We start from the raw sequence: 24133 nt of genomic DNA on the forward strand, positions 1-24133 counted from the left end.
AAACCGAATTCAATAATATATTAAAAAGATCATTCATTATAACCAAATGAGATTTATTCCAGGGATGCAAGAATGACTCAACATATAAAAAATCAATCAATGTGATACATCATATCATCAGAATGAAAGACAAAACTATATGATTATTTCAACTGAGGCTGAGCAAGCATTTGATAAAGTTCAACATTCCTTCATGATAAAAACTCACCAAAAAAAACTGGGAATAGGAGAAATATACCTCAACATAATAAAAGCCACATGTAACAGACCCACAGCTAGTATCATATGAATGGAAAAAAAATGAAATGAAAGCCTTTCCTCTAAGATCAGGAACACAAGAATGCCCACTTTCAGTACTATTCAACATAGTACTGAAAGTCTTAGCCAGAATGATCAGACAAGAGAAAAAAATAAAGGTTATCAAATTGAAATGGCAGAAGTGAAATTATCCTTGTTTGCAGATGATATGATCTTATATTTGGAAAAACCTAAAGACTCTACCAAAATACTATGAGAACTGATAAATAAATTCAGTAAAGTTGCAGGATATAAAATTAACATACAAAAATCAGTAACATTTCTTTATGCCAACAGTGAACAATCTGAAAAAGAAATTTAAAAAGTAATCCCATTTACAATAGCCAAACATAAAATTAAATACTTAGGAATTAACCAAAGAAGTGAAAGATCTGTATAAGGAAAACTATAAAACATTGATGAAATGAATTGGACACCAAGAAATGGAAAGAAATCCCATGTTCATGGATTTGAAGAATCAATATTGTTCAAATGTCCACACTACCCAAAGCAATCTACAGATTTAATATAATCCCTATTCACATACCAATGACATTCTTCACAGAAATAGAAAAAACAATCCTAAAATTTTTATGAAACCACAAAAGACCCAGACGAGCCAAAGCTATCCTGAGCACAAGGAACAAAACTGTAGGAATCACACTAGCTAACTTCAAATTATACTACAGAGCTATGGTAACCACAACATGGTACTGGCATAAAAACAGACACATAGACCAATGGAACAGAATAGAAAACCCAGAAACAAATCCATACACCTACAGTGAATACATTTTCAACAAAGGTGCCAAAAGCATACATTACAGAAAAGACAGTCTTTTCAATAAATTGTGCTGGGAAAACTGGATAACCATATGCAGAAGAATGAATTGTATCTATATCTCTTGTGTTATATAAAAATCTAAGATTAAAGCTTAAATCTAAAACCTCAAACTATGAATGTACTACAGTAAAACACTGGGGAAATTCTCCAGGACGTTGTTCTGGGCAAAAATTTGAGTAATACCTCACAAGCACAGGCAATCAAAGCAAAAATGGATAAAGAGGATCACATCAAGTTTAAAAGTTTCTGTATATAGAAAAGGAAACAAGCAATAAAGTGAAGAGACAACCCACAGAATGAGAGGAAATATTTGCAAACTACCCATCTGACAAGAGATTAATAACCAGAATATATAAGGAGCTCAAACAACTCTACAGGAAAAAATTCTAATAATCTGATTAAAAATAGGCAAGAGATTTGAACAAACATTTCTCAAAAGACACAAATGGCAAACAGGCATATGAAAAGGTGTTCAATATCATTGATCATCAGAGAAATGCAAATCAAAACTTAACTAGGGTAAGATATCATCTTACCCCAGTTGGTGGGAATGTAAATTAGTAAAATCACTTTGGAAAACAGTTCTGAGATTCCTCAAAAACCTGAAAATTGAGCTACCATGCAATCCCATTGCTAGGTACATATGCAAAAGAAAGGAAATCAGTCTATCAAGGAGATACCTGTATTCCCATATTTGTTGTAGCACTGTTCACCATAGCCAAAATGTAGAAGCAATCTAAGTGTCCATCAGTAGATGAATGCATAAAGAAAATGTGATACCTATACATAATGGAGCACTCTCCAGCCATAAAGAAAGAATGAGATTCTATTATTTGCAACAACATGGATGGAATTGGAGGTCAATATGTTAAGTGAAATAAGCCAGGCACAGAAAGATAAACATCACTTGTTCTCACTATTTGTGAAATCTAAAAATCAAAACAATTGAACTCATGGAGATAGAGAGTAGACTGATGGTTACCAGAGGCTGGGAAGGGTAGTGAGGGGAGGGGAGGAAGTGGGGATGGTTAATGGGTACAAAAAAGTAGTTAGAATGAGTGAATAAGACCTAGTATTTGATAGCATACCAGGTTGACTATAGTCAATAATTTAACTGTACATTTTAAAATAACTGAAAGAGTATAATTGGATTGTTTGTAACACAAAGGATGAATGCTTGAGGTGATGGATAGCCAATTTTCTATGATGTGATTTTTACGCATTGCATGGCTGTACCAAATATCTCATGTACCCCATGTATACACCTATGTACTCATAAAAACTAAAAAAAAAAAAAACAAAACTACAACACAGGAAAATCTGCCAGATTGCCACTGCCTGTCTGTTTCAACTGAAGATGTTTCTAACCCAAATCTGGGCATCTTCTCAACTGACTGCCCTCCAGACTCTAAAGAAACTAATTTTTAGGCTGTTCCAAATGTTAACGTTATTTTTCCTCTGTTTTCATAGAAATGTCTCTTATCAAAGATGTTTGGCCTAACTTTGAGAGCCCAACTGCAATGCCACCCGTTGCAATGGGAAACAAGTTTAACTGATGTAGTATCACAACTAAGAGATGGATTCAAGAAGATATGCCATGACATACTTATATTTGTTCTTCTCTGCTTATCACAATTTGTTTTCCTCCCTCTTATCTCAAAACTTCTAACCCAAATCTCTCCATAGCTACTAATCCTACTTTAATAAGTGAAACTATTTTTTTTCCTGAGACAGGGTCTCTCTCTCTCTCTGTCACTCAGGATAGAGTGGCACAACCTCAGCTCACTGCAACCTCCCCTTCAAGGCTTAAGTGATCTTCCCACCTCAACCTCCTGAATAGCTGGTACTACAGGCACATGCCACCGTGCCTAGCTAATTATTATTATTTTTTCTGTAGAGATGGGCTTTTCCATATTTCCCAGGCTGATCTCAAACTCCTGGGCTCAAGTGATCCACCCGCCTCAGCCTCCTAAAGTGTTGGAATTACAGGCATGAGCCACTGCGCCCAAACATTAATAAGTGAAACTTTCTGAAGTTTCAAGTCGGGGACTAAAGGAAACCAAAAAATGTTTCACTCCAAAATATAATTCTTTGACATATTTTGAGATGACTACTCAGAGAGCCTGCAACACAAGAATCAGCCTGCAAAGCTGAGTCTTTTACGGGGATTTGCATATGTAGAGGAAATAAAGTGAAGTAAACAACAGATGCAAACAGGCTTTTTCTGAAGCCCTACCTTGCCCAGAATAAGGAAAGATTGAGAGCCTGACACCTTCAAAGGTTTTATAGAAACATCTACCACAGGCTCCCATCTCTTTTTTTTTTTTTTTTTTGAGATAGAGTCTTGCTAGTCGCCCAGGCTAGAGTGCAGTGGCATGATCTCAGCTCACTGCAACCTCCGCCTCCCGGGTTCAAGCTATTCTGCTGCCTCAGCCTCCAAAGTAGCTGGGACTATAGGCACCCGCTACCACACCCAGCTAATTTTGTATTTTTAGTAGAGACGGGGTTTCACCATGTTGTCCAGGCTGGTCTCGAACTCCTGACCTCAGGTGATCCACTTGCCTTGGTCTCCCAAAGTGCTGGGATTACAGGTGTGAGCCGGCCTCCCATCTCTCCTTTCTGAGGGTTGCTACCTGTGAGATCATCTGCATAACAAGACCACCTTTGCCGCACACCTTGCCTCTTCTCTCCCTCCCATAACCTCTCATGCCACCATAACCTGTCTTGACAAGCTTCAAGTCCCTATTCTTTCTGTAACATCAAGATAGTATGAAAAGAGTTGTGAATGGAAAATAAAATTTTGGGACCCCATATTCTCCATACCTAAGGGAAAAAGTCAAGCTTGAGAACTGAGTCACACAAAACTGCCTCCCATTTTGTTCCTCAACAGCTACAAAGATGAAAGACTACCTACATACCTCCCTCCCAATTTGCTCACAAGGAAATTTTTTGTGGGCCCCCAAGATCCTTACCCTAAAACAGTTCTGTTGAATTTCACCCTGACAATAACTAATAATTTATCTTCAGAGGAACGGGACAAAGGATAGAACCAGAAGTCATACCTCTGATCACTTAAGACAGATGCGTATTTGGCTGCTTCCTCTATTCTGTTTACTTATCTTATGTAAAAATGTAGATTCACTGAGCATGAGACAAATGCCTCTACCCTCTCCTTTCACATGTAAAGTTTGGATCCACTGAACGCTGATTAAACCTTGAGAAGATTGCAATTCCTTGCCTCTTTCATCTACCGTTCTTTTCTCTCCTGCCCATGTTTTCCCCTTTAAATACGGAAGCACTCAAAATCCTCTTTGGAAAAAAAGTGTGAGCCACAGATTCTACTGTGACTAGTGTCTTTTTTGCCTGGGTGTATCATCAACCTTGGCAAAATAACTCTAAATTGATTAAGACCTGTCTCAGATACTTTTTGGTTTACAGCATCAGCTGTCTGGACATTTCTTTGAGTTTTTCGTATTTTGTATGACTCCCATACCCATATGCACAATATTAAATCTGTATGCCTTTTTTCCTGTTAATCTATGGTCAGTTTGTTTTACAGACTCAAATTATCAAAGCTTCAGTGAAAAATAATTAAACTTTTATACACTTTGCATATATAAAATAATTTATAATTTTCCAAGTCTTCAGCTATGTACACCTATGGTCACAGTAGCATTATTCACAATAGCTAAAGATGGAAGCAACGTAAGTGTCCATCAGCGGATGAACAAACAAAATGTCATCGATACGTGCAATGGGATATTATTCAGCCTTAACAAGGAAGGAAAGGTGATAAATGCTTGAGGCAATAAGATACCCAAATTACCCTGATTTGATCATTACACATTGAATGCTTGTATCAAAATATCACATGTACCCCATAAATATGTACAATATTATGTATCCATAATTAAAAATAATTTTTAAAAATGAAGGAAATTCTGATACATACAACAACATGGATGAACCTTGAGGACATTATGCCAAGTGAAATAAGCCAGGCACAAAAGGACAATTGTTGTATGATTCCACTTATATGAGGTACTTCAAATAGTCAAAATCATAGAAACAGAAAGTAGAATGGTGGTTGCCAGGGACTGGCGAGGAGAGAATGTGGAGTTATTGTTTAATGGGTCAAATTTCAGTTTGGGAAGATAAAAAATTTCTGGAGATGGAGAGTGATTATGATTGTACAACAAAGTGAATATACTTAATGCCACCGAACTGTACACTAAAAAATTGGTTAAAATGGTAAATTTTATATATTTTACAACTTTTAAGGGTTTAATTTTTTAAATTATTATTACATAAATGTCCATCAATAGCGGATCAATAACAGAAATTTTAGAACTCATACAACGAAACACCACAGAATGAAAAATAAGGAAATAGAAATCCACATGTGCTGGTATGGAATGCTTGCCAAGGTCACACACACACACACACCCCCCACCCCAAGGTGATGAACAGAGGGGATGGAATGCCTCCATTCACGTTACATAGACTATATCTGGAAAAGACTCAAGGAACTGCTAACCGCGATCAATTGCCACTGGGCACGGGGACATGGAAGCATGGAGTTCAGCGGTGAGTTCGGGACTTATGCATTCAAAAAAAAAAAAAATCAATTCTTTTTGAAAACATCAAGCTTCTAAATTATCCATAGTACTGAGAAAGGAATAAAGAAGAAATAACTAGATCCACCCCTAATGCCCCAATTATGGGGATCTGAATTTCAAGAGATCAAGTGACAAGCCAAGGAACACACTGGTGACAGAACTGAGACCAGTTACCCAGTATGTACTCTTTCTGAATGTTTGAAATATTTAATAAAAATACTTTTTTGAAAAAAAAGTCTCTTTCTTCATTGCTAGCTTATTAAAGCAGAAAATATTGTTTCTCCCCAAAATAAACTATGTTTGGGAAAACTTTAATATTTTATAGTTTAATTTTTATGTCAGCAAGATTTCCATGTTTGGTAACATCTGCTGCTGTATATAATTGTGTTTTAAACTTTTCAAGTCTTCTTTGATGAAAGATTTTTCTAGTCCTTCACTTCCTGGTTGGGGCTTTCATTGACCATTATTTTAATTTCCATGTTTGCTGCTGTTCACATAACCAAATATGTAGAGAATATATTTTTTTAAACAAAATAGACATTTTTAAATAATCACAAAAAATGAGACATTCACACATGCCTGTGCAAATGTATCTATACATACATATATATGGATCCTGATTTCCAATTCAACACTTTCCCACTCTGTCATCCTTTAGCAGCTTAAGCTGTAAAAACAGTCCTCAGTATCTCTTAAAGACATGACTTCTTTGTTTTATTTACAGATAAAAACTCATATCCTCCACAAGGTGGTTTTCAACCAAACATCCTGCTTTAAAGTTAGTTCACCAACCACAAACTGTTAACTGTAAAATCTAGAGAGTCCACAAGGTGGCACTAGATACCGTTGGTCAAAGTCCGTAACCTAGTAAGGTGTAAGGATTTCTAGAAAACAGGGTTAGAGAGGTGCCTCTGGCATCAGCAAAGATGAAAAATTGAAGCTAATATGAAAGACATCTTGTTCCTGTCTAGAGAGACAACTTCCAGCCAAAACACATTTGAAGTCCTAATTACATACTTTAAAGATTTATCCAAAATGCCAAGCCTAAGCTATAGACTGCCTGTGGTGGAGTGTATTTCTTCCAGTGGCAAATTTACATCTGTTCCTTTGGACACACTTCATTATTAGCATTTGATCATCTTAAAACGTATTTCCATTAACTCCCTCCTAGTATACATGCCCCCTAAATATACGTACACACATACACACACAGACTTGAAGATAAAAACAATGAAATGTATTTTTAGGGGATTTTTTTGGTAAGAACTCATAATCAGATCCCTTTAAAATAATATTCACATTACACAATAGCTATCTGTCTTCATCTTTTTGTAATTCTTAATTTTCAAGTTATGAAGATCCCACAATTAAGAATAAAACTTGGTGGTTTAAGCCTCAACTCAGATAAAAATCTTAAAACTCATCACAAAAAGATCTATTTCTGATCTTTATAATCTTCTATAAATTTATCATAGACTGGGAAACTTTATCACTAGCCTTTTAAGAAATTATAAAGGATAACACCCAGCATTTCATCTTGAATAGATTTTCAGCCAATGAATGAGCCTCAGAAATGCCTTTAAAAAGGCTGAAAATCTGAAATCATTTAAGACTTTTTTGGTGCATATTATCGTGGCTTTTTTTAAGCTAAGAATCTCCTGGAGATGATTTAATAAAATGAGCTGATGCCTTGAGTACTTTACAACACACGAATTCAATGTGATCTATTCACTTCATTCAGAAACATTTTTTTTGTGCGCAGACCCAAGAATTTTTCCCACAACAGTAAGGGTATGTGTCTTGCATCCTGATGTATCAAAGCATAACAGCATCTTACAGCCTATAATCTACTTTTTTGAATGAGCATTTATATTCAAAAGTACACTGTATACAGAAAACCAGGCTGTGTAAAGGACCACATCTCAATTATGTTGCATATATAAATTGATTATATTTGTAAGAGTATTTTATATGTGAAACACCCAAAACACTAATGGGTATATGCTTTTTAATAACGTGTTTATTTTCAGCAGTGTTTATGGTACTAAGGCCAACTTTCTTAAAATTTGAAGGGAAAATAAATATTAAAATCTATCAACAAAATTGAGAACTCACTCCAGTTCCAGGCTAACTCCAGTGATGGCGAGAACAGGCAGTGTGAGCAGCTAGGTTGATTCTACTGCCAACCTAAAAGCTTACTGTACTTTGCATGATTTCCAGAAGAGCATGGCAGATCGTGAGGAGACTGATGAATGGGGAACCCGTAGTCATGGAGAATCGGCATCAAAATAGTGTCTCAGTGTCGACAATTTACCTTCTTCCCTTGATCTTCAACTCATAACCAAACAATTTTCAGACAAGACTCAGAAACCATTTTATTAAATTGGAACACAAAATGCCTGTTATAATAATGTCAAGCCTTTATCAGAAATCAGTACATAAGTCAGGATACACAGCCAAAATGAGCCATCAACAAAAGCAGTATAAATTTTAAATAAGTTTCAGATTTCTATACTCAATGTGCTAAAGAAAATAAAACCGAAAGAGCAATTTCAATTTCACAATTCACAGTTGATTGGTTTTAATCCCATGACACAGGTGTCATTCTGCAGCCCCAGAACACAGATTTCCAAAGCAGTGACTGGCATTCTGACCCAGCAGCACACACACATCTTAAGTCCCTGGATGACATTTAGAGAAAATTTTAATCAACCACCCTAATTACACACAGTTTGGGCTGACATTTTTTAGCTATATCCTTTACCAAAGATAGTTCTAGTGAAATAGCAAAAGCAGTTTTAAAAGTTTGCCATGCCATTAAATGAAGGGTTCTAAAGTCTCCCTTGGTTTTACATTTTATTCTCTAATTTAAAACAATAAGTGCATTAAAATGCAACCTTAATGGAGAAAGCAAAATCAGTTTTGCTTCTGAATCTAGAGCACATATCCAAGGAGAGGCAACTTATTGTCCCAGCAGATAAATGGAATGCTTTAAAGCAGGATCTGACATACTCCAGTAAGGCATTTCAAAGCAGACACATCATACCCAAACTAAATCATTATGGTCAGTCAAGGGTACCACAGGTGAACACCAAGTAACGCAGAGTTAACGTGAAATTCTTACAAATGACACACGATTTACAAAACCCCAGAAAGGTACTCAGGTACCAAAAGAGGGCAAAACAATGACCAGCCACTCCAAAAGAGTTTTGTTACTGTACATGCCATATTTGCAGAGTAGAAATAAACTGCTCTATATGCGCTCTGCCCTAGGATATCACTCATTCTGACATGTGGAATTACTTTTCCTTAAAAAAATATATCATGTAGAGAATACACCAATAATAAATGATATAGAACATTTATTATTTTCACTAGTGAGGGGGTCGCTTAAGCACTTACAAAGACTTATAAATGAATCATGAAGGTCATCAAAATGCAAAAACATCTGATAAATGCTGCATTATTAGTATTCAACAGTGCAGCAAGATTTTTAGTAACTGCATCGGGCTTAATTTGGAACTATAGCCATGAGAATATCTTTAAGTTCAAACAACTGCCAAATGTCCAAAAATAAAAGTGTAATTAGTAAAAATATGTATTTTCCCTCCAAGTGCCCAAAGGAAGTATTCAATTACTTTGGAAGCCATGAATTTTATCAAACACACACAAGAATATGAATCTGGAACACTTCAATTCTGATTCAATTCTACCCACTGAATCTTCATGACCTGAAGAAAGTCACTTAAATTCTTTAGATTTATTCACAAAAAGTGGGCATAAAAATAAAGGCATATGTAAAAAAAAATTTTCTAAACATGACTACAGTAAAGCTAAAGATGGTTACTAAGGCTTACAATTTCAACAACTCATTGTACAGTACAATCATTTTTAATTCTGCTAATTATAGTTGGAGGAAACATGGATAATTACAATTCTCAGAGAATTCAAACAGAATTCTTTAGAAAAATTAATAGCTTCAACTTACTAAGCTACTAAATCTGTTCTCCGAGAGTTGTTTAAAACAGCTAATTATATAGGGGTTTGACCCTTACTCCCCTCTACCTTCTGGTAGAGCAGCTCAAAGTAGTGAAAGGAGAAGTGACAAGAGGGAGAAAAGCAGCAACAGATTGAAATGAGGTATTCGCTGATTTCATAAACCCCAATCAGTAATTTACAGTTTTTTGAAGAAGCTGCATAGTTTGGCAAAAATACATCATCAGAAGTAGGGAAAAGAAAAATTATATTGAAATTTTAAAATTTATGACAAGCATTTAAAAATGACCAATTCTAAAATAAACTTGTATTTGAGAATTGTCCTCCCTCACCGTAAGCACACACAAGAAGAGAAACTGGAAGACAAAAGTCCAGAGGAGGAAAAAAAAAGTGTATTAATTGGCTCAGGTTATCAACTTCATACATCGCTTTCAAAAAAAGATATTTAAATGAATGTTAAACCTTAATTAATGACACCCATGCTAAGAATTTAGGGCAGTGTATTGCCTAAAATTTACTTTGGAATGTTCTTTTAAAAAAAAAACAAAAACCTGATCGATCAATGGATGAAAAGAGGGATGGAGATATGAACAGACAGGTGGCAATACACGTATAGTCAAATGTTGATGGCAGAAACTAGCAGTGGTTATACTGAGAAGTTTTTCCAACTTTGATATACGTCTGAAAATTTTCTTGAGAAAATGTTGAGGAACATGTTAACATTTCTATAATAAAATTAGTCTAGCAATGTGTTTCAAAGATTCTAAGTACTCAATTTGGAATTTTAAATTAATTAAACTAGGGAAATTTTTGCTTTTAATGGCCTCAAACCTGATTCGTGAAGATACTTCATTTAACATAGAAATGAACTAACACAACTAATAATTATTGTGCCAGTCTCTTCATATGCTTTAGTTGCAAATACGTAATTTTCCCCTCTCTACAGAAAAGACAAGTTTGAAAATGACCACTAGAATAAAGAATTTTTCCAAACATCAGTGTCAAGTTCTTCCAATCGACCACACTGCCATTCACCGAGTACAAATGCAACACAGATCAAGGTGAAAAATGATCTATGTCTGCTGCCAGCTTGGGACAACTGGATTCATTTTCAGAATGTATGGTTTCTGATAATAATGACAATAGTTTTACTTGATATCAAATTGAGATTGCATTAAGAAAGGGAAAAAAAAAGATATAGAACAGAATTCACACAGACCTTTGCTATTCCAAGCTCCTATTTATGAATGGTGATTAATAGCAATAATTCTGTCATCTCTTCTCTCGGTGAAATGCTAATACTTGCTAAAGGCACTCAGATTCTGGGCTTAACGGAGACAAGGTCACATGGGACCATTAGCCAGTACGTTTTTTGGTAGCTACCCAGAAAAGGAAGTTTACAAATGTTCCTCCCATTCGTAATGGGAAGAAAAAGTCAAACAGCTATCAGTAGAAATGGTTTATGAGAAGCTATTTACACAGCTATTTGTCCATTCAGCTAGAGTGACAGTAACAGCTCACAATGGTAGGGGTTCTCCCCTGCCAAGAAAGCAAAAACAACAACAAAACACTTTTTTATCATATATGAAACTCCTGTACAATGATTTGGCTAGAAGAAAAGAAATAGTTGGTAAGGTCAGATTTTTTTGAAACATCTGTTCAAAAACCTGCATTAAACTTTTATCTGTCCTGACAAAACATGTCTCAATTTCTTTCTAAAGCAGCTCTATTGGCCTAGAATATTCCTCACCAAGTTCTTTAGAGAGGATTTCCAACCTAAGTTCTGACAATGAGGACATAAAGTAGGTTAGGTTCCAAAACCACCCTTCCTAGTCCTCTCTGTAGAAAATACCATGTCACACAGTTACATGTGTCCCCTGACACAAACGAGACTCATTTTACGTAGGTCACTGAACCTCAAACTGTTGTTGCTTGCTGTCCCAGCCAATTTAGGAGTGAAGGAAGATGTAACCAGACATACATATCTCCCTTTCTCCCTGTCCTAACTGTCGATAGGTAGCTATAAGCAAGCATATAGTTCTGTAGAAAAGCTTTCTAAAAGGAGGCGGAAGATCTCATGCTTCTTGTTAGCTTTTTAAGTCAAGGGGACGTAAGGATAATGTCAAGTAGCCACTATTCTTCTTTTAAACTCAGAGCTTCAAAAATCCTAACTGGTTTTCTAAGTTTACCAACTAATTAAAAGGTGAATAGTGAGGAAGAGTTGGAGGAGGAACTTTTTCCAAATAAATGGTATAAAGAATTATTCACCTTGCAGAATTTAGTACAATAAGAGACAGGCAGACAAACATAAACAACATGCACATATTTACAAGTTGCAGGACATGATGTACAAAGTCAAGACCAACAAAGTATTTTCAAAGTATCTTCGGTGTACTCAAAAGGATTACAGGGCACACTCAGTTTGGTAACTGAACTTTTTTTACAAAAGCACTTCAAAGGTATATGCAATCCAATCTTTTAATTGAAACACTAATTCTCTTTCTTTACAACTTCTTACCCTCAATACCTAAGAAGAATTCTAATTGTCATCTTCTAACATTGATTTTTTATGACAACTTACACAAGATATTATTCACAGAGAAAAGAGACTGATGGTATGCGTTCCTATGGATGATTACTGAAATCTAAGTTTTCTGGGTTTTTTTTCCTAATTTTTTGTTGTTGTTGTTTAGGCCTCTGTCCATCCTTGAAGACAGCATAGATAAAGACACTAACATAATTCCTGGGGAGCACAAGGTGCAAATCCTAAAATATGTTACAGAGCCAGACTGAGCTTCACAAAATGAAACCAACAAAGATCACATATCACTGACTCAGAAGAAACAACAGTCTGCTTAGACAGAGAAAAAACACTGTCCATGGAATACATGAATATGAGAAATTGTACCATGCAGAGATGTATCTATTTAGGCATTTCCTGTCTGATAACCTCTGTCACCCTTTGTTTTCACCTATGGAACAGAGAAGAATACTGCAAGGTAACAAGCTCAAAACACACGCTACTGTCATAGAGATTTGTGATTTTTTTTCAGATGTGCATGTAACTTTTACAAGTGATCATGGAAGTTATTTATCAACTTCCCAGAGTTTGGAAATTAAGAAGCAAATTGAGTTATTGTAGGCAATACGGTACTAAAGTGTCATATAAAACAAATACATAGTTCTTTTTTAGTGCAAAGAAATACAGCAAGTAAGAAATAACACTATAAATCTAACTTCTTTCTTTAAAAGAAAATGCGCTTATGCATTCATAATATCCATTAAGGGCACTGGGAAACTGGAAACCTGAATACACAAGGCCTGAAAAAACATCAAGCCCTTAAGTCCGCTGCTTTTTCTATGTATATAATGAAATTGTTAAGTGGAGAGAGCAAGGGGAACCCTTCTTTTAAAACTATTTCCAATGGAAAACAAAGGGGATGAATACTATTTTTACAAAATATAAATTCATGTTCGTATCTTCTACTGTTATTTGAAATAAGGGTTGAAATACCTCTCTATGGCAACATACATGTGCATGTGTGTGTCTGTGGGGGGGGTGTGCATATACAATCTACCTACAGAGAAAAAAAACTAGATTTTTAGGTAATCATAGAACCAAGTGGCCAGCACTATAATGTTAAAATTAATCAAAAAATTACACTTAGCAGCAAAATGAATAACCCTACTGGCCAATAGGAAAAGCCCTAAATTGCTCAAAACTAAGCAACTCTACTTCATATATTACTGCAAAAAAATAAAAAATAAAAGGGTTATTATACTAAGAGTCACAGGTCTAGATAGAATCCTAACAGAATAGTAGTTGATTCTTCTGTTTCTGGGAGAAAAAAATGTTACAAAATAATTCTACTTCTCAAAGAACCACCACTTCAATAGAAGACAGTAACTGGATACTATACAAGGGTTAATCATACAAAACTCATTTTTAAACATGGGTCTGATTTGTTTAAAAATTGTCCCAAAGTATTACAGAAAAAGAATGATTGTAATTTGCCTTCCCCATCTATTTGCCTACAGAATTCTCGAGAAAAAATAGAAGTTGTATCTCTAATTAGTAAAACAAGCAATCGTATGTGAACTGACCATTGTGCAAATATATTGCTTAAAATATAAACTTCCTGATCAAGAGGCCTTTCAAAAGAAATATGGATGACCACTAGTCTTACCCATATAAAATATAGTAAATAGATAAAATGTAGTTAATGAATATTCACAGAGCACTCCATTAGTTAATCTAGATACACATTACAGCTTTTTTTTTTTTTTTTTTTTTTTTTTCTTTCTGATACGGAGTCTTGCTCTGTCGCCCAGGCTGGAGTGCAGTGGCATGATCTTGGCTCACTGCAACCTCCACCTCCTGGGTTCATACAGCTTCTTATTTTAAACACAAAAAAATGAAAATAATAATACTGATATAATTATCAGATGTCAAAGTGATCTATCATATACTTGTTAGTATCTTCAAGAAAGCTGAATTACAAAGAGTAAAACCATAGTTCGTATATATTTCTACTGGAAACGAAGACAGTGAAACTTTATTTGCTTTTTAAAAAATTCCTCTCTGTATATGAAACAGCAGGTGGTGATATTTTTCAGGACGGCCAACAGACTGGCAAGACAAAGGAAAATGTAAGTAAAGCGTAAGAATCAGATTATCAAAAAAGAAAGCGGCAAAACAAAATGTCAAGCAATCTGAACTTATGGTTTAGATCATGATATAAGTGCATGTTACTATCAATGAAGAAGTAACTCTAAAATCGAAAAATCAAACATACCTTTGTTTCCTAAAATCCACTGGAAAATGTATTTTTTTTAAATCATATCCATCTTAAACTCATTGAATATTCAAATATGAGGTTTGGAAAACCCACAGCACAGCTGGGGCATGAAAATGAGCTTGTTAGACAAGCTGATTCAATGAGGGGGGAAAAAGAGGAGGGAAGAAGGCAGCAATTACATGTATGAAATCCACAACTGGAAATCAAGTTTAGCCGTTTGGAAGTATACAAGCTCAGTGGGAGTATTTGAATTCAACAAAACTTGCATTTCAATGATGGGGAGACATGATACAGAAAAAAAAAATGTCCTGGGAAAGACCCTAACAGTTTATAATAATGTATCCTACTGACAATGCATTGAGGTGGCGGTTCTGGTTAAGCCCTGGGAAACTGAAATCTCTGCTGACCTATTTTTACTTTGATCTAAAAAGAATTCAATACAATTCTTTAACAGTACATAAAACTACAACTACAAAAGAAAATGGCAGAAAAAAAATGTCCCAGGAAAGACCTTAACAGTTTCTAATAATGTATTCTACTGACAATGCATTGAGGTGGTAGTTCTGGTTAAGCCCTGGGAAACTGAAATCTCTGCCAACCTATTTTTACTGTGATCTAAAAAGAATTCAATACTATTCTTTAACGGTACACAAAACTAAAATTGCAAAAGAAAATGAAACTTTTAAATAGTCAAATTCTAAGCAGTCAGGCTACCAGTTGATCAGAACTCGGGCAAGTTATTTCTGATGGGGTAGGTAGGTCACATGCTATGAGCAGCTCAACACAATTGACCCTGCAAAAGCGTTATGACCTAAGAGAAGCACGTTCTCCACACCCGCCTCCCCCCACCCCGCCCCCGGACCCCCAGGTTTTGACATCTTATGGTACCACCATGGGTTACATGTATTAACATTAAGCAGAGGAATGTACTCATATCAAAAGGACCACAAAGCAGGGCAAGTTGACAAAAGGCAAACAACAGGCAGAGCGAGCTGCTCTATCTTAATGTGATAATCACTATACATATCCCAGATTTTCCATCTCATTCCTGTACCGCTGTTCCGACACCTTGCTCTTATGTTGCTTGCTCTCTAAATGCTGCCGGAATTCCATCTCTTCGCCAGCCCCAACATTACACATTGAACAGTAAAACTGGCCACTTGGAGTAACACACATGGCCAGATCACGTGGAATTCTCTGCCGAGAGCGGGGATTGAAGTAAGGACCTGCTAAAGCAAGAGATAAAAATAATATATTCAAAATATTCATTAAGTGAATGACAACCTGACCAATTATCACTGTAATTTGTAATTCTAAGTTCAAATTACAAAATTCACAGATTCTTAGCCTTAAGTGAATGTGAAGTTAATGGATTTTTTAAATTACAATCTTACACAGGTTTGATCTAAAAAGATAAAATGATTCCTCCAACTATTGTCAGAAAAATTGCTATAGAGTCAAACCCAAATTCCAAATGGCTGTGTCTCTAAAAAAGTGAATACACTTTTAAAAAATACTTTAATTTCCAAGCATTATATCAGAAGTCTTATGCTTATGTTACCCCACTAATCCAAAAATTCTACTTGTAAGAATTATCCTAAGAAAATATTAAGAATTTTCACACTGAGATTTAATAGCAATATGTTTACCTCAGCAATGATTATAAAAACAAAAATTTAGGGGGAAGGAGAGATTCAAAAATAGGATTAAAGAAAATATGGTAATGAATGCAATGGAAAACTATGCAGTTGCTAAACATAATAATGCTATAGAAAACTCTTATGCTATTAAGTAAACTATGAATATCCCAAACTAGGATCCCATTTCTATTTTAAAGAAGTCATATATATGACGAGACTAGAATGAAATCTGCAAAAGCGTTGGTGACATTATTGATCATTTCATTTTCCTCTTTCTACATTACTGATCTCATACGCTGGACCCTTAGAGTTCATTAACTTTCTGCTTTTCACTTCCACTATAATAATATCTGTGTAATGCTTTTCTCAAAATACTGCTTTCACTGCATCCTACAAGTGTTAATATATGTTCATTACTGTTTCATTGTAAGAATTTTTAATTTCCAGTATAACTGTTTCTTTGAACCATGAGTTATTTAGAAGTGTTTTTAAATTCCCAAACAAATGGAAATTGTGTTTGCTTTTCTATTTTTGTTGTTGACATCTCATTTCATTCTATTCATTGCACTGTCAGAGAACATAATCTATCCTAAAATTTATTTTTCTGATATTAATACAGCTATCCCAGCTTCTTTCATTTCAGATAGATTTCTTTCATCCAATTTAACATTTTTTGGACTTTGGTAATTTTACTTTTATTATAATTACTAATACATGTTTAGACTTTTATTAATCATAATGAATTGTGCTTTTCCTTTTTTTTTTTTTTTTTTTGAGACAGAATCTTGCTCTGTCACCCAGACTGAGTGCAGTGGTGCAATCTCAGCTCACTGTAGCCTCCACCTCCCAGGTTCAAGCGATTCTCCTGCCTCAGCCTCCCAAATAACTGGGATTGCAGGCGCATGCCACATGCCCAGCTAATTTTGTACTTTCAGTAGACATAGGGTTTCACCATGTTGGTCAGGCTGATCTCGAACTCTTGACCTCAGGTGATCTACCTACCTCAGCCTCCCAAAGTGCTGGGATTACAGGCATGAGCCACCGGCGCCTGGCCTGAATTGTGTTTGCTATATGTCCTTTTTATAGTAGGCCTCTCTGGTTTTTCAGTTAGCTCTGTTTTCTATTTCTTTCACTGTTCAAGTAAATGACCTCTGCGGGCATGTGCATGAATCAGACGCTGAAGTAGAGGGGAGGGTGAGGGACGACTCAGCCCACTCTCCCTACTGAAGACTATCAGAAAATGCAGAATTTATTCCTATAAATCAGTGTTTGTGAACTAAATGTGTATATCAGAAGCATCAAGTAAGCATTTTCAAAACACACATATGTCTGGGTCCCACTCCAAATTTACTCGTTGAAAATCTCTAAGTCATGGTTCAGGCATTTTGTAAAGACTCCTCGGGTAATTCTGTTTCACTAGCCTGGTTAAAAACCACTGCTTTAGAATCTTTTTTTTTTTTTTAACATGGTACAACTTTAAACCAAGTAGCCCATTTTTATCATGCCTTTTATATTTCTCAGCTGGCAAATATAAACAAACATAAAGGGACAATGTTAAGAGATCCTAAAACATAGACTATGGTGTAAAACCAAAATAAATAATATATTTAGTATTTATAAGAATAAATAAAATAAATGAGACCTGAAATACACACCAGCCTAGACTAATTCAATAAAACACAGACTTAACTCCAAATTCTCAGGGCTATCTATTATCATTAAAAGAAACAAAAACAAAGGAAACTATGTACAGAATGTCGCCAAGGCATGTGGAAACAGACAAGATACCTGAATTATTCTGTACTGTATACATATTTCTCCTGTTAGGCATCATCTTAAACTCATTCCCTTCTTTCCTGGCCCGCCGTTGACCCAGCTCTGAGGATTCCCTGGAGAAAAGAAGTTTAAAAAAGAGTGAGTCTTCTAAACAAGAATCCCTTTCTACTCTTTTTCTTTAAAGACAATCAATCTCACATAACACTTTGGCCTCAGAGAAAATGGCAATACCTACGAGAATGAGTTACTCTGAGCTTCCGCCAGCCGCAGCCTCTTGGCATGATTCTTCCCTTGATAGTGAGCCTGAGCCACAGCCGGGGAACTGAAGGAGGCGTCACAGAGCTTACAGTAATCATTCTCTGTGGCCAGGATCACTCGGCCTCCTGGCTTAAAGGAGCCCATCTGACATCAAAGACACAAAAAGAAACAAGGTTAAAAAAATATGGAGCTTCCTCCTTCTCCTCAAAGGTCTTTCTAAGAGCTGAAAAACAACCAAAGGATATGGCATGACCACAAGCATTAAGCTTCATCAGGAAAACAATTCATTCCAGGAAAACAAAAAGGCTGGGAGATACTTAATCATGGTTTTGCATTATAATCACACAGGTACCCAATTAGTGAATGGCTCATTGCTGTCGCCACTGAAGACATTTTTTAAAAGAGTTTTAAAACCTTAGATTTAGGACAGTAAGTCATGGGTAAATAGGTAAGGCCTAAAACCACATTTCGGGAAAGAGTAAAGTCTATGCAGAATCCATCAATAAGCATTTACTGACTTTTAACTATTTATTAGGATTGCTGTCTAGTCCAGAAGGGATATGTAGTCATATATTTTTTTAAAAAGAGCCCCTGTCCTCAAAGAGTCTACAAACAAGCTAGATATAATCAGGAAAAAACTAAAAATGAGTAGCAAATCCAGACAACTGTATTCAGGTTGAGGAATAACATGTTAAAGAGAGCCTAACAGAGGGCCCAGAAGGTAGTAGGCACTCAGTAAATATTAGGTTAACCAAAAAAAATGACACACTAGGTTTTGGCCAAAAGAGAATAATATAGTACACGATAAAGATCTGGAAACCATATATATCAGGAACAGTTGCAGAAAATAGCATCATTTCACTTGGAAGGGAAGATTTTTCTGGGGTGTGCTATAAAGAAAGGCTTAGGCTGCCTGCCCAGGAGGGTGGAGCCCACTGAAAACAGCCCCCACTGCGGGGGGCAGCTATTCAATTCCAGAGCAGCCTTCAGAAACCAGTGACAGGAAAACTATGCAGCTTGAAGATCTCTCTGGGTATCTTCTTGTTCTCTGATTTGGTTTTTTATATATCTCGTTTTCCCCACAAATCCCCAACAGCCAGAATTGCTACCCACACTTTTAAGTACTAAAAACTAACACTCAGAAAAGTAAAATGATACAAGCTGGTTAGGAGTAAAGGTCTAAGATCAAAAGAAATTCTTGGGCCAGGTGCGGTAGCTCATGCCTGTAGTCCCAGCACCTTGGGAGGCCAAGGTAGGTGGATCACCTGAAGTCAGGAGTTCAAGACTAGCCTGGCCAACATGACGAAACCCTGCCTCTACTAAAAATAACAAAAATTAGCTGGGTGTGGTGGTGGGCACCTGGAATCCCAGCTACTCGGGAGGTTGAGGCAGGAGAATCCCTTGAATCCAGGAGACGGAGGTTGCAGTAAGCCAAGATCGCGCCATTGCACTCCAGTCTGGGCAACAAGAGCAAAACTTCATCTCAAAAAAACAAAGAAAAAAAGAAAGAAATTCTTGTTCCACCACTTTAGAAAACATGTAACATCATGGAAAGTTACTTAGCTCATCTAAGCTTCTAATAAACTTCCAGTGAGGCTGATACTACCGGACCATGGACACCAATTTGAGTAATATGGCCAATACCTCTAAGTTGTTGAAAGCATTAAATGAGGTCAGGACCTGGGACTAAAATGAAGCAAGTGAGACACTTGTCTTGGGTTCAGAATTTAACAGAGCATCAAAAAAAACTCAGTAATTAAGACAAATAATACTTTAATGGAGTATTTTTTAAATTAAATTTTCTTTTTATTTTTTTGAGACAGTCTCGCTCTGTCGCCCAGACTGGAATGAAGTGGCACAATCTTGGCTCACTGCAACCTCCACCCCCCAGGTTCAAGTGATTCTTGTGCCTCAGCCTCCCAAGTAGCTGAGACTACCGGCATGCGCCACCACACCTGGCTTAAAAAATTAAATGTAATGCAAAAAAATTAATGATTAATAAAATACCAAAATTTTACATTCAGAATCAGTAACAGAGCCATGCCAAGTCATATTGCAGCCTGGGACAAAAGGAAAATCAGTAATACTTAAGTTTTTAATGTTTTGTTCACTACTATTTTACATCAGTTTTATATTTCTAAAATGTTACATTAAATATCTATCTTGATTACTGAGTTTTTTGGCTCCTTCTTAAATTGTATGCTCAAGTTTAGTGCATCCATCACCTCACTGAAGTCTCAGCCCTGAATGAAACAACGTATGAAACATTCTCAGCACAGTGTCTGGCACGATATGTACTCAATTATAACTATTATTATTTATGACCACTGTATTGTTTTACAGATATATAACACTTCAAAGACAGATTAAGAAGTAGACTCTATGTTTCAGAGATAATTAAGGTACAGGAATATCTTGCCTAAATCACCTGTTCTATCTTCCAAAGAGCAAAAGAACATGGTTTTCAAGTCTGTTTCATAATAGCAAGGTCCAAAACATGTTTATACAGGCTCTCTGCATAGAGGTAAGTAATAAGTAATCTCAAAAAACTAATTTTGCAACTGGAAGACAAAATCTGAAATAAATGAGATGAACTGCAATAAAGGAACACATGTTTGAAAATCTCTTCATTTTGGGGTTAGCCTAGACATTCAGAATCATTTAGCCCAGAATTTTTTTTTTTTTTTTTTTTTTTTTTGAGATGGAGTCTTGCACCGTTGCCCAGGCTGGAGTGCAGTGGCGCGATCTTGGCTCACTGCAAGCTCCGCCTCCCAGGTTCACGCCATTCTCCTGCCTCAGCCTCCTGAGTAGCTGGGACTACAGGTGCCCGCCACCACGCCCAGCTAATTGTCTGTATTTTTAATAGAGACAGGGTTTCATCACGTTAGCCAGGATGGTCTTGATCTCTTGACCTTGTGATTCGCCCGTCTCGGCCTCCCAAAGTGCTGGGATTACAGGAATGAGCCACCGGGCTCGGCCCATTTAGCCCAGAATTTTAAGAAATGTATAAAGAATCATGTAACAATGGCCTGCATTAAATCCAGCACTGTAGTTCAAGGAGTTAAAAGTACCAAGCAGCATCTTTCAGGATTATTTTCCCAACTGTACCCTGATGGACACATGGACGACAAATGTCATCCATAATCATTTGTGCATACTACAGCTTCCACCCTAATGCTGCTTCACCCTGACATATGTGTCTCACCTGCGGAGGGACTGGAACAACTGGAGTAGCTGCAGGCTCGACCATATTGCTCATTCTAGCAGGAGGAGGACAGCTATTTGCTGCATAGTAATTTCGGAGTTTCTTACCATGATTTTTACCCTAGAAATAAAAATAAAATGAGTACAGCAGTCCCCCCTTATCTGCAGTTTCAGCAATTTCAGTTAGCTATGGTCAACTGCGGTCCAAAAATATTAAGATATTTTGAGAGAGAGACCACATTCACATAATTTCCATGACAGTATATTTTTATAATTGTTCTTTTTTCTAATTAGTTATTGTTGTTACTCTCTTACTGGCCCAATTTATAAATTAAACTTTATCATAGGTTATGTATGTACAGGAAAAAAAAATGCATATGGAAGGGTTCAGAAATATCACAGTTTTAGGCATCTACTAGGGGTCTTGATATCTCCTACGGAAAAAAAGAAAACTGTAATCACCATGAGAAAGGGTGTCAAACTGAGTTAATAAATGTATTTACTTAATCACTTAAAAAAAAAAGAAAAAAACACAAGTAATACTAACTACACCTTATTCCTTCATACATACACAATCCTGGGGGTAAAAAGACTACTAGCTAGATTTGATTGCTAGATCTCGAAGTAAAAGAGCCTACTCTTTGGCTCTAACAGAATGATTAAACTTATCTGGGAAAGATAAGAGAACAAAGGCAAAAGAAATTAATTTCCTATATGTTTCTTAAAAAGTATCACATTGGCTGGGCGCGGCGGCTCATGCCTGTAATCCCAGCACTCTGGGAGGCCGAGAAGGGTGGGTCACCTGAGGTCAGGAGTTCAAGACCAGCCTGACCAACATGGTGAAATCCCGTCTCTACTAAAAATACAAAAATTAGCTGAGCGTGGTGGCACACGCCTGTAATCCCAGCTACTCGGGAGGCTGAGGCAGGAGAACCATTTGAACCTGGGAGGTGGAGGTTGCAGTGAGCTAAAATCACACCACTGCACTCCAGCCTAGGCGACAAAGTTAGACTCTGTCTCAAAAACAAACAAACAAAAAAAGTATCACATTTTCCAGTGACCTGCGTCCTCACCCAAGTTCTTGCAATTTATATGCCACAGTTAAATATGAATTTCATGACACTCTGATCTAATATACTTATAAGTTAGTAATGAAATGGATAATTCAATTATTCTTTAAAAATTGCACTTACAGAGTATCTTTTTACTTACAAAGGATGTTAATTGCATTTATTCATTTGCTGCTCACAAAAATCTTATAAGAGGAATTTGTTAATATTGTACATTTATGACAGCCAAGGAACTGCGATCCAGAGACTGTAAGGAACTTGCCCCCAGCTCCCTTCTCAGGGGCTAAATGGCACAGTCAAAGCCTGAGACAGGCCTTCCAAATCAAAGAATGGCCCTTCTCCACTACAGCATGATGGCTTCAAGTTGCACTAAAAATCTCTGCTAACATGAATTTGCCTTTCTCATCACATTTTAAGTTATTAGTCACATGATTATATTCCTTGAACTGACACAAACTAGTGGCAAGGGCCAACACTAGGAAAGCATTCTACATAAGGGTAAAACAATAAATTATTCTTTAAACTGCATTGTAAAACTAAAACCTGCAGGCAAACATTTATTCACCATCTATTTATATGCTAAGCCTTAGAAATAAACTAAGGACTAGCACATAAAGGAGGAGACAGATACGTAAGCAGCTAAATAGAGTAATGAACTAAGATCCATCTTCTCCTCACTTGAATACCCTAAAGGTGCTTTTACCATGGTCACAGTGAACTCCAGAGTCAAATCCAGTGTTCACATATGTGCCTTCATCTTACTGGAACTCAAAGTAACATGATACAGTTCATTTCCTTCTTGAAATATTCCTCCTACTATCATCTATAGTCTTTCTTCCCGCCCCACCTCTCCTCCTCTATCAGACCTCTAAACTCCACAATGTCCAAGAACCCACCCTTGGCCCTCTTCTACTCTCTGACTCTAGGTTATTTTACCCAGACATATAGCTTTCAAATACCATGAGTAAGTTGGTGACTCCCCATATCAATCTCCATCCTTGACCTTTAGAACCATATATCCAACTTTCTCCTGGTCATCCACACTTTCATGTCTTAAGAGGCATATCCAACTTAAAATAACTTTTGATTCCTCCTCCATAGAACTTTCTCATCACCACCATTACCACCACCACTAGTCATCCACAGTAGGTAAATGGCACCACCATCCACAAAGTTACTCAAGAAAAGTCAAGGGGGCCTTTTCCTGATTCCATCCTTCCCTAAGCCCAACACATTCAACCCATCAGCAAGTCTTGTCATTCAAAATACATCCCACATCACTCCACTTCTCTCCATGGATACTACAAATACCACAGTAATCCAAGGTACCAACATTTTTCGTTTGCAGTAGGTAACAGTGGTAATCCAAGGTGCCAACAATTTTCATTTGCAGTAGATAACAACTCCTAATTGGTCTCTGCTGTTAATCTTGTCCTCCTAGAATTCTGCTCATTATAAACCAGGGTAATAATTCTTGACATGAATCAGTTCCATGTCACTCCCTCACATAAAACTCTTCCAATGGCTTCCCGCTATACTTAAAATTGACACATCTTACCTATAAGGCCCTACATGACCTGGCCCCGTCTACCTCTTGGGTCTTATGTCAGACAAAACTCCTTCCTTTCCC

General features: G+C 36.5%; 1 protein-coding gene across 5 annotated transcripts in view; it reads right to left on the reverse strand.

Moving 5' to 3' along the window:
- Positions 1–14155: 14155 nt before the first annotated feature.
- Positions 14156–24133, reverse strand: part of ZMAT3 (zinc finger matrin-type 3) — a 56464-nt gene continuing 46486 nt past the window's right edge. Inside the window, exons 3-6 of one of the 5 annotated variants that reach the window (XM_015131554.3) lie at positions 21435–21554; positions 18207–18373; positions 17984–18084; positions 14156–15781 (exon numbers count right to left, since the gene is read on the reverse strand). In XM_015131554.3, coding sequence (XP_014987040.2) covers positions 15573–15781; positions 17984–18084; positions 18207–18373; positions 21435–21554 — 597 coding nt within the window. In that variant the 3' untranslated portion in view covers positions 14156–15572. 5 annotated transcript variants of the gene reach the window in all.

This window comes from Macaca mulatta, chromosome 2 (assembly GCF_049350105.2).
Source record: "Macaca mulatta isolate MMU2019108-1 chromosome 2, T2T-MMU8v2.0, whole genome shotgun sequence".
Classification (NCBI taxonomy): domain Eukaryota; kingdom Metazoa; phylum Chordata; class Mammalia; order Primates; family Cercopithecidae; genus Macaca; species Macaca mulatta.